The sequence below is a fragment of the Rhamphochromis sp. 'chilingali' genome (genome assembly GCF_963969265.1).
Source record: "Rhamphochromis sp. 'chilingali' genome assembly, chromosome: 19".
Taxonomy (NCBI): Eukaryota; Metazoa; Chordata; class Actinopteri; order Cichliformes; family Cichlidae; genus Rhamphochromis; species Rhamphochromis sp. 'chilingali'.
The window spans coordinates 17,403,018-17,415,434 of record NC_137946.1 but is presented as its reverse complement, the minus strand read 5'-3'; the positions used below and the strand labels follow the sequence as shown (position 1 = coordinate 17,415,434).

General features: G+C 42.0%; 1 protein-coding gene across 1 annotated transcript in view; it reads right to left on the bottom strand.

Moving 5' to 3' along the window:
* Positions 1–12,417, bottom strand: part of dchs1b (dachsous cadherin-related 1b) — an 85,964-nt gene that overhangs the window by 61,823 nt on the left and 11,724 nt on the right. Inside the window, exons 2-4 of the mRNA XM_080867348.1 lie at positions 8,713–9,558; positions 8,431–8,628; positions 6,244–7,017 (exon numbers count right to left, since the gene is read on the bottom strand). Of these exons, the coding sequence (XP_080723474.1) occupies positions 6,244–7,017; positions 8,431–8,628; positions 8,713–9,540 (1,800 nt within the window). The 5' untranslated portion in view covers positions 9,541–9,558. The remainder of the gene's footprint in view (positions 1–6,243; positions 7,018–8,430; positions 8,629–8,712; positions 9,559–12,417) is intronic.

Here is a 12,417-nt window from a genome sequence, read left to right as displayed (position 1 = left end):
TTGGCGCTAATTTATTAATAGTTTTGAAAGTAAGGAGTAATATTTTAAATTGAATACGGTACTTTATGGGCAGCCAATGCAGGCTAGCTAGGACAGGAGTAATATGGCAAAATTTCCTGGTACCAGTCAAAAGGCGGGCTGCTGCATTTTGGACAGTTTGCAATCTAAGAAGAAGAGAAGAGGGAAGACCATAGTACAAGGAGTTACAATAATCCAACCTGGAGGTCACAAAAGCGTGAATAAGCCGCTCCAGGTCCTCATGCGGAACATAATGCCTAGCCTTAGAGATAAGGTGCAGTTGGTGGAAGCTAGATCTCACTACAGCAGACACTTGCTTATGCTTAATATAATAAAATCACATAGAATCACATTAGATCTACTCTCCATTCGAGAAACAGTCGCTACAAAAAACGTCTGCAGAAATAACACCAGCTAAATAAAACCAGAACTCTTGGATTATGACACAATTTGACACAAATCTTGCCTCTGTACACCACCACAGTGTATTTTAAACTAAACAATCAAAGTGTGATTTAAATTTTTTTGGCAAAAAACAGCATCTAAGAGTGTCAGAACCATAATCAGCTCTTTTAACTCACCCAGAGGCTCTAAGGGGACACAACAGTACTACACAATAAATTCTAACATCAGCAGGCTAGCACCTTCACAAAGGCAATACTAGCATGTCGCTGCTAAACAGGGATCATTTATAACATGATCACCATTCTAGTTTGACATATTGTTTAATTATTATGCTATTACAGCTAAGGTTGGTGTTCAGGTCATTAGATTTGTATGCATGTGGTCAAAAACCAGCGTCCTGGCAATATGAAAGCTTGACCCAGTGATACCACTGTATGAAAATTCAAAACATCAAATCACAAACTGATCCAACAAAGAATATGATTGAGTAGCATCAAATTTCAAATGACATCTATTCCATGTTTTTTCATAGAAATAAATTCTCATTTTTGGGCTATAAAGCAAGCAACACCCACAGTCGTAGGGCTGATCTTTTAAATCACAACAACTAGATGCTTTACATTTTAATTTAAAGACAACCCCAACAATCAGATGGCCCCCTATGAGCAAGCACTGATGACTGATTAGGGATGAGGGGAAGGAGAGGGGACAAAAGACACACTGTGGCAGTAATCAATCTAATATATTCTGCAAAAAGGTGTCCAACAAAAGAAACCCTTGGGGGTAGCATATAACATTTATAAAACCAGAGAACCTCCCCTGAGTTCAGACCTTAGAAAGTTATTACTACAATAATTTTAAGAAGTAAAGCCCACCTCTTTATGCCAACAGTTTACAGGCACAAGTCGAAAACCAAAATGGATTTTCTTCATGGTATCTGAGCCTCCAGTAGCAAACAGGTGACGAATTCCGAGTGAGTGTTGATGGATGTTATGAGAATAGTTCACATAGCAGACACACCATCCTGATCCCTCGTCACACACATCCTGTCAACAACGCCGGCAGCTGAGAGACGTGTGACTCGGAGAGAGAGAGGCCGAAAGAGGCAGAAATACTGTACCAGACAAAAAGCATATGAGAAGAGGGGCCAGCTGTTAACAGCATGAAACGATTCACCAACTTTTCAGTCTCGCTCGCGTCTTTGTGCAAAACCCTGCATTTGTTGTCGACTATCACCTGTTAAATGCAAATTGTGGCATGTGATGACAGCGAGCGCTGAAAACTCTTCTCTTTTTCCATTCAGCTATTGATCCAAGTAAATTCATCACACTGACAGATTAATCAAAACGCCCAAGTCACGGGCGAGAGTTTCAACAGGCGCGGGCCTTATTAAAGACCAGCTACTGCTGTGCAAGAGCAAGAGTGAGGGAAGACATCAAGCGGACAATAAATTTCATCTTCCTCACACTTTTTCAAGCTAAATAAAAAACTATAGTGTGTTTTGAGACTGGGCTGGAAAAGGGGAATGGGCTCCAAGTGGAAGCTGTGGTTTGTTCTGGCTCTGGTTTCCATGGGGGTTAGATTCAGCGCAACACCAGCAGGAGACTGGGAGACTGGTTTGGTGTTACAGGAAGCTTATGCTGAATACCTTCCTGCCTTCAGTGAGTCACAATGTATCTCTGGAGCTATTGCTATTGGTTTATCAAATGTGATTAGTCTCAGTGTGGATGTGTGTAAGCGTTCCTTATAGAGGCTGAATAGAATTTAGCTGTGGGATCTCTGACTTTGGACTTCACAACAAAAGGGCTGATTGCTCTGACAGATAGACACACTGTGTTTGCTTAAGTGGTTTTCTGGTAGGTTCAGAAAGACTAACTCCACCTGTTAAAAGAAACCTCCCCCACCTATATGTTTTTCACTTAGTTTCGGTTACCTTCAAAGGCATGCCCATATGTGCTTGTGTGAGTTGCTGTGACAGCACAGAAAAAAGACTCCTGCCAGCTGATGGATTTGAACTCAAGAACTTCTTGGTCTCAGGTGATGGTGCAACTACCGCACAACTATGCCTCAAACAATGACCCAAACTTCTCAAGCGTGATAGGGCAATATTAAACGACAGTCACAGAGTCATATGGTGGCAACATTCAAATTACATTTTTAACAGTTTGGGGTACTGGATCCACCTGACTGACCTGAGACATCTAAAATTTATTCGGGAAAGCCTTAAGGAGTTGGTGTTACATTATTTTGTAAACTAAGTTTTCATCACAGGGCGTTACCCTACCAGCGTGTTAAATTTCGATGCTTTGTCATGAAGCACGCAATTGCTGTAATTCAAAGATATATTGTCCAGTCTGCACAAAACTTAACAGGTTTGATGAGAGTCGTGCGTCAAACACATAGTAGTAAGAAACTTTTAGAGCGCCTCAAAGTGGAAACAGGAAATGTTTTATATTGTACTGTACTGTATGCACCTCAAAGTGGTCTGAATGAACTTCAGAATATTTTGGTGTCTAAGCCTAACAAAAAGTGTCCACTTAGGAGTGACAGCGTTTTGGATTAGTGAGACTGTCATAAAATCATCATGTTCTCAGTTGCCTGAAGCCAGCAGCTCTAATTTTATAACTCGAGTTTACTAAGCAGATTTGTGTATTTGGGCTGTGGTACTAGAGCGCTTCACTGCTTTTGTAGAGCAATCCCAACAAGCCATTTCCCATCTCTTCATATAGTACATTTCCCAGAAGAGCACATCTGTGTCTGTCTGGATGAGTGTTTTTCAACAGCCCTGACCAGGAAACCACATGCTGAACATCACAGGGGAGATCACCTGCTGAAAATGAGGTCACATACACATACACAGACATACTGGATGACATACGGACATGCGCATACTCGTATATACACGCACAAAAAAAACTTGTGCTTTCCGCTTTGTTGTTTTGTTTTTAACTATCGAAGCTAATTTATCTTTTTGTTTTGAAATCATCATTTCACTTTTATTTAATTTGGACTTGATTTGCTTTATTCTTTAATCAAAGCAAAGCATCAATTCGCTGATGTCAGTTGAGGCTGTTTTGGAGCTACGACCAGAGTGTGCGTGCTACTGCTTGTGAGATTAACAGTGCCTTTCCAGCAGTCAGGTTATGCTGGAACTCAGCATGTCATTGGATTTGACAGAGGCTCTGCAAGGAACAACCCACACAGATGGGAAAAATGCTTTAACTCTGAAAAACATAAATTTTAAACGAGTAAGAAATCTGAAAGTAATCATATGCACTCAGTAGAAGTAGCAGTCATTCAGAAAGAATGATGACATGAGATCAGATGATTTCAGCGACCTTCACATGCAAATTTTTAGTTTTTAAGGACTAACTTTGCTTGCTTTTCACCACCAGTTACAATCTCCAATGTTCTCATGACCTTTACCTTCTCAGGTTGTGAACCCGATTCCGACGAATGTGTATGCCACACACTCGCACACACACAAACACACACAGCCACTTTTTAACCTCACCAGCCTGGGAAATACTTTAAGGAAGCGGAAGAAAAGGAAAGCGAGGAAACTGAGAAATAAATAACCCCTTTGTGTCGTGGCCATATAAACAGTGCAGCACATTACAGATTACTAGAGTGGCCAAACTGATAAGAAGCTTCCTACACACTGCATGTACTATATGTGTGTATGTGTAGGTGAAGAGTGAGCGAAAGCAAAATCAACCTATGGAGAAAGATGTAACGAGACAGAAACAAGGGAAAAACTGGGAGAAAACAAATGACAATGAAAATAAAGATATGACAAAACAAAAAGCAAATTGTGGGACTCAGGAAAGACTGGAAGAAAAGCAGCATATAGAACGTTCTTCATACATGTCTCCTGATAACACATTTCCTTGTTTAGATATTAAACATTAGTTGATTTCCCCCCATTTTTAAGTGTCCGAAATCCAAACTTAGCCAGCCGGGCCAGCGTAGTAATTCCAAACTCCAAACAGTGATTGCTAAATATTGTAAATATTTGTGCAATTCTGCCATTGTCTTGACTGTGCGGAGCGTGACAAATCTCACAAACGGCTAATCTGTGCCAAATAACACCGCAAGAAAATATGTAAACTGAATCCAAGCAGGCCAGCTGACCCAAATCTTGACTTTCCCACTAGCTGACAGTGTAAAAAAAAAATGATGCTAGTAAATCACAATAATTAAATGATCAGTTCAAAACAAATCTGGAACAGGATTCATTAAGCTATGATGTCAGGTCTCAGATTATTTCGTGCGCTTGTGTGTCCATGTTGCACTGGCCAAGAAAAAAGTTAACACCAGCTGCCATTATACTGAAAAACTGCAGCTCTTGTGGGGAGACTCTCGCCTGGAGTTTCTCGGCACAGATGAAGCAAGCATTGAGGAACGTGCCGGAATGACTAAATCAAACCTTATTCAATCTCTCTGGCACACTGGAAAACTACCCGTGATGTCTGGCATGGGATTAGCCTGCACCTAGTGCCAGAATAACTGCCGGCTAGGATTAGAAAGAAAAAAATCAGTAACAGTTGATTACAACTGTTGCAACAACTGGAATGAGGGTCTAGAGGGTTCATTTAGTTGGTTAAGGGATGTAATAATGCAAAAGGACAAGCTAACTGAGGACAAAGTACAGGGTTCAGACAAAATCACCGCCTGGATCTGACTGTGAAAACATTTAAAGGTTCCATCTGTGCATTTCTTGTTCTTTCTACATATCAATCCCTCTCTCCTCTGCTGTTTTACTTCATTTACATCTTATAGTCCTCATTACATTTCGTCACGTCTCATGTCTTCCCAAAGGAGCCAGCCCATATGCCAGCTTTTCCAATGCATGGTAAGTGAACCTACAAGAACATGAAACTCTACTAGTCTTTCTGGTTTTAATACGGCACCAGAGCCTTTTATTAGAATCTCAGTGGTGTTTTAGGCCCAGCAGTGAGCTATCTTAAAATTTTTGAAAAAGGGGTGGGGTGGGGGGGGTTCTGCCTCATGTCAAAGCGTTTAAAACTGGCTTGTAAAATCTGCTGGTCTGATCTGTGCACGATGCCATGTTAAGACCTTTCTGGAAGACAATCTAGCTCTCCTTTTTAATCAGGCGAGGTCCGCCTCATATATGAAAGCTGCTGAAATCGTGACGAAAACAAGACAGTTAAGCCGAAGCGAGGTACTGCACCGATACCAAGGGCTCACCCCACATTTCTGGCTAAGTTACCATGGCAATCCTACGAGGTGAGAGAGAGGACACACCAGAAGAGAGTAAATCTCCTCAAAGGAGCTTCAGGAATTCAGGTAAAGACTCCCTCCCTGCTTTTCTTTTTCTTCTTTCTGTTAGATATAGTTTCCCTTTAAATGAGATCATTGAATATCCCAGACTTTATGAATCACATCACAATGTGTCAGTGCTTCCAAGTGCCCCATCCATTGTGAAGCAGGATTTTGAGACTGCTTTTCACTTCAGACGTGACTTTGATTTCCAGACCACTTTATATTGATGTATAAATCAGGCCTTTGCCAGGGGAGTAATCATAGTGGGTTTTACGGGGAGTGTGTTTGTGAAAAGAGAGAGGGAATAAAGAGATGAGAGGACTGGGAAGACAGTGAATACTAGGTTTTGGCTGCGTAAGTAGGACAATAGTTTTGTGTTCAACACACTGCAAGATAGAGCTCTCAAAGAATTAAAAATGTCAGTTCCTCTACAAAATGAAGACAAGTAGAGAGAAAAATAGATAAAAGATTTATAAGTTAGAAGGAGAAGCAAAAGGCTGAAGAGAAAACTTTCTCTGTCAGGGTTTCTCCTACCTCTAAGAAGCAAGTCCCCGCTGGGGTGTTTTCCTTGATGGAGGTATTGTAGAAGTTGCTGGAGAACACCGGCGTGTTGTCATTAACATCCTGCAGCACAATGTCCACTTTCGCTGTCGATGACAGCGGCGGGCGTCCGCTATCCATCGCAACCACAGTCACACTAGGCGCTGGCTCTGATTCAAAATCCAGAGCAGTTGCTGTGGTAATGATCCCAGTAACTGGATCGATCGAAAACCAATCAGAGTGAGAGTTTTTGCCCTTTAGCAGGCTATATCGCACATCCCCATTGGGGCCCTGGTCCTTGTCCCTGGCAGTAACCTGAAGAACAAAGGATCCAGGATACACAACCTCAGGAATGGTTTGTCTGTACGCCTGCTGGTCAAACAGAGGGGGGTTGTCATTGACATCAGTCACCTGGATGGTGAAAGAGGACTCTGCTCTGAGCGGGGGTGTGCCAGAATCTGTGGCCATCACCCTCAGGTCATACGAATCCCGCTCTTCTCTGTCCAAGACCTGGTCAACATATATAAGGTAAATGATACTGTCCTTGGTTGTAAGAGCAAACTTCCCATCACCACCCTCAAGAGACACATTGACGTTGGCGTACTCTCCATAATCTGGGTCGGTGACAGATATCCGAGCTACATATTGGCCAGGCTGGGCTCCTTCTGAGATTCTTGGAGAACCATCCTCACTGAGGAAGATGATGGTCATAGTAGGCTGATTATCATTGTAGTCACGGACATGAATAGTCACAAATGCATTGGTCACCTGTGAAAACAAGTTATAGGATTTAGATAATTCTTCTACTGGGAATTCATCAGCGCAGCACAAGTTCTTCACATTCATTATATTAGTTTGTACTGTTGGTATGCTTAAATTGACTATTTAAGACTAATTTAGGCTAAACATGTTAGTGGTCAGGAAAACAAGCTCCAGCAACACTTCATCATGTCACCACGTGTTGACACTGATGAAGGCTACAGACTGAAATGTGTTGGTCAAGCAATAAAGTTGTTCTTCATACTAGAGGTGCTACTAGGCCTACAGTCACTCTTCTAAACCAAAGTGATGGAAAAACAAATTAGCTTTGACCTGATGTGTCATGGTCCTGGGTCTTTTGACCCAGTGTTTTAAGTTTGAGTTTATTTTGTTCATTAGGTTATGTAAGTTCATTTGGTTATTAGACTCCTTGTGTTTTCTTCCCCTGTATTTAAGCTTCCCCTCACCCTTCGTGTTTCATGCTGCGTGTCTTATGTTATCAAGTTTGTATTATTATGCCTAAGTGTTTCTAGTTCTTATTATTTCCCCCTCCGTTTCCGACCATGTTAAATCTCCCCTGCTCTTCATGCGTTTCATGTCTGTGTCTTACGTTGTCAAGTTCTGGTTGTCGTGTCTACGTCTGCATGTTTCCTGTTTTATTTTGAAAAGGGGTCTTGTGTTCTGTGCTCATGCGGTTAGTTTTACTCTTGCCTGTGCATCATTATGTTTATCCTAGTCAGCTGTTTCCTCATGTGTCTCCACTTCCCCTAATCACCTCCTGTGTATTTAAGTCCTCTGTTTTCAGTGTGTGATTGTCAGGTCGTCTGTTGTCCACGCCATGTTTCCTATGCCATGCTTCCAAGTTTCTTGTCTAGGTTTTTCTTATTGTTTGTTTAGATTTCCCAGTTTAGGTTTGTGTTAATTTTGCTTCAGTTTGCCTTGCCCTTTGTTTGTACCTTTTCTACCAGCCATATTAAACGGCTCGCCTTTGTTAACATTTCAAGTTCTGTTCCCTGTTCCTTGGAGTCTGCGTTTTGGGTCCTTTTCTCAATTCATACAGTCTGCCCTCGCCAGACTGTGACATGATGATGGTGATAGAGGAAACTCAGGGGATCACAAATCCTGAAACAGACTAGATAGCAATGCCATACAATATTTGTCTTAAAAAAGGTGAAACCAACCACAATGTGTCACTAACATTCATCGTCTGGGAACCACAAAATTGAATGGAACCAGCGAGGAATCCATGTCTAGATAATAATGAATTTGGACCATCAGTATCAATCAATAGGATTCGTGCTCTTTGCGGCTCATTAGCAATTTCTATCTAATATAAGTATATAATACGATATGCTACAACCTATTAAACACACTGCACGGCTTTGTTAATGCACTATAATGAAGGGGCCACAATGCAGTTACCTCAGGGTGGCTGGCATTATCCCTGGCCTGGACCACCAGTTCATGAACCCTCTTAAGCTCATAGTCCAGGGGTTTATTCAGAGTGATGACCCCAGACTTTACATCAATGACAAAGTAGCATTCAGGGTCACTCTGACGTCGGTTGATTTCATAAAGCACCAACCCATTATCACCTTCATCCTCATCTGTGGCAAACACCTGCACAGACAGCAAAAACAAAATCCTGATGAATGTGGAGTCAAAAACATTATTTTAGAACCAAATTAGAGCACAAAAACTAACCTGAAGGATACTGCTTCCCTGCGGGAGACTTTCAGAGATAATAGAGTGGTATCTGCTTTGATTGAAGACTGGCGCGTGGTCATTTATGTCAGTCACAGTCACCTCCAGGGTCATAGATCCCATCTTCCTAGGTGAGCCCCCGTCAAAAGCCTCTATTACCAGGGTGTACGATGAGCGTTTTTCCCTGTCAAGCAGTCCATTGACTACCAGGTCTAGATATAGCACCTTGTTAGCACCTCTCTTGGTCTCAAGTTTGAATGTCTGGCCTACATTGCCCTCACGAATAGCATAGCCTTGGGTGGTCAGCTGGTCCTTGTCTGCATCGGTCGCTGGCTCCAGAGAAAACCTTGTGCCCACAGCTGTGTGCTCAGGGATCTTAAGAACAGCACTCTTTTTTGGGAACACAGGTGCGTGGTCATTGATGTCGTTGACAGTGATTGACACTTCAATAGTGACCCCAGTCATTGTAACAGCAATGAAGCTATAGTGGTCCCTCTGTTCACGATCCAGACGGCGTGCAGTGGTAATGATGCCTGTGGTCTCGTCAATATTGAGGTCATTGCTGACACCTGTGCTTTCGTGGTCCGAGATGAAATAAAGACTTGCAGTTTCACCAGGCGGTAACCCAGCACTGATGTCCCCAACAATGGTCCCTGCCGGTTGCTCTTCATCCAGCTGGAGTTCTAGTGCACCGAGAACAGTTGTTGTCTGGACCAGAACAAGGATGACACAGAAATAAAAATAGACCTTCTGATGCCAAAGACGTGAGCGCACACAGGGTTCACTGACCCAAAACCTCCCTCTTGACCCTTTACTTGTTATCGGCATGGCTGGGTTCTAAAACTCCTGGAAGAAAAGAAGAGAGGGAAGACAATATTAGCCACAAAAATATGACTTTTTAAAAGTGCAGGTATATTTTATGAAACCTGAATTGAGCAAGTGTACAGCGCTTTTCATTCGCTATTGAAAATTCCCTCTTGAAAATTCGCTGTTTTGCATGAAACAAAAAGAGAATGTTCATCTCTTTTTTATTTTCACTGAGTATGTATCTTAAATCCCCGCATGACAAGGTGCTAACACATTTATAGTGGTATAGAACAGATATTAAAGACACTGCCTGATGAATTTCAGCTTTTTCCCCATAAAATAGATATATATAACATTTTAGACAGAAGTTTCCAGCTGGATCTGGAAGCACTGAAAGAGCATGACAATGGACGTCTGAGTCTGTCCAGGATCCACAGTGGGTGGACCAAACTGAGGACAGTCATAACTTATAATTATCCACAGGATAACAACTTTTATCCACTCTGTGACAATATCTTAAAGTGGGCAGAACATAACACACTGGGAATTAAGATCTGTTTGTCAAATATTTTATAGATAACACAGATCAGAACAGCAAATGCTTACAATAACGCAGAAAGCCTGGGAAAGTATGCCTATAGCTTAGCCTCTTAGCCTCTCTGGTTCCCCAAACTTTAAATCATGCACGCTTCCATAAAGTATCCTCCTCATGCTAATGCCAAATCAATGGAAGTAATGATGAACAACTGTCCACAAACCCCTGCAGAGTCACACGCTTCTTGCTAGCAACTGTTTATGCTTAGCCTCTTGTGCCAGAAAGCGGTATGGTGACATGTCGACAGCAGGAACCTTAATCACAAGATTTTCGAAGTCAAACTAAAACTCACCTGACAGTGTTTTAAGCTAACCTGCGGCATAACCACCATCTGGTTCTTCCAGCAAGTTAAAACAAACACCAATAATTATCTGCAAATGGAAACTGACCCAGTTTTGACACATACTTTTGCATACTAGCATAAAATCCTGGAAATACGCTCATAAATGTTCTGGCAAGTTTAACCGAACAAGTTTAACTGGACTCTCACGAGATAGATGCACGTTTTACCCCTTGGCGAAGTCTACAAATATTTAGATTACTTTCAAAATGAGACCAATTGTTTATGCACGTTTCACTCGTATTTATAAGGGAAGATTTATTGAGCATATAACTCTTCAAAACATCCTGCAATGAGGAGAACCGTCCAGCCCTGACACAACTCATTCATCACACTTTTGAGACCAGAGAGATGATGCTTTAACAATATTCTACGGCGATCTGAACATTAATGCCTAAACTCTCTGCAATGTGAATGATTCCTGCCCCTGTTGCTGTTAAATTATCAAAACTATAAATGTGCGATGCAGGCAAAAGGCCAGTAGCAAACTAGAGACAAGTTTTCAATGGCGGGCGGTGGCCCTTGCTGGATGGCCATATTCACCAAAAAAAATCACTCCCATAGTGCATGTATAATCTGGACAGTTAACTTTAGGAATGTCTTTCACCTCTAGAGAAAAAGCCAGCCTGCTGCTGGCTGCAGATTTCGCACATACATTAAACTAAAGAATTCATAGTCTCACACACAAAAGGACCATACACTTACCCTTTTGAATGACTGCTATCTCATATACAATAATCAGAAGGAAATGAGTTTCTTGCTAGTAGTTTAGATTTACAAGTCTCCTTAAAAACTTTTAAGTATGCATATGACACAAATAAAACATAAAACAATATTTTATGTGATGAATCCTCGTGCTATCATCCACTTTACCAGTCTTTCTACTGACTCTGACCTGCGGTCATTTATGAGGCCTCTGAGGAGGAAAGATTAATAAAGGCTATAGCTCCACGGGGACTGGGGAAGGGGACACTGATACTGGCCCCTCTGACTGACCCCTACATCTGGTACAGACGGCTGCTCTGGACAGTTGCTGCACTCCTACACAATGCTCAGGCTGAGCACATGTCTCCACACAAAGCCCTTCTTTTGTTGTCTCTGTGTTTCAAAGTAGTTGTCAGTGTTTGTGTCTGTCTGAAACAAGACGAAAAGAGAGGAGAGAGAGAAGTTGAAAGAGGCCTGGGAGACAATTAGGGGTGTGATGATAAAACAAAGCCTTTTAACTGCAGTGAGGGAAACTCAGAGTCATAGCTTGGGCCTTTTGAGACGTCGCTCTGATGAAATTAACTCAGTACCATAACACAGCCATTGAGCAGACCAAGGAGAACAGCATGAAAAGAACAAAGCAGAGACGTGGAAAAAGCAGATTTGGAACACAATAGCAAAAGTAACATTCATTGCAGTTTGCTTTGGCTTGGCAGGCCTGTTGCCTTTAGAGACCACTGGACTGTGCAGGCAGAACTTATGATGTCAGAAAGGGTGTATTCCAGTCTTTTTACGTCTTTTCTCTCTCACTGCTTCAGTTGAGTGTCAGTGAAAGGTAATATTAATGAACTGATCGCATGGCTGCAATCTGTCACTGTCAATGAGCAGTCTGTCCATGACATCATCTCCACCTTTGACATGGGCTGCAATACACTTGTGTTTGCTTTGGACAACACGAGCCGACGAGGGATGGAGAGTGCAGGGGCTAAAATAGAGCTCGTATTGAAAGTACTCTGGCTTTAACAAAGAGTCAGCGGAGTAAAAGATAATCACCTGATACACTCCCTCTAGTGGCTCTCTTTAAAATTATGATGAATTATGCACGGCCAATTTAAAGAGGTTTGGAATTTCTCCTAATCTTAAAAAAAAACGTAAGACATAAAGGGGTTCAAGCAGCACAACAAGCAAGATTCAACCTGTCTGCAGGCTTTCATGTGTGCATGACATGTGCATGCAAGCAGTGACATCATCTGTGTGC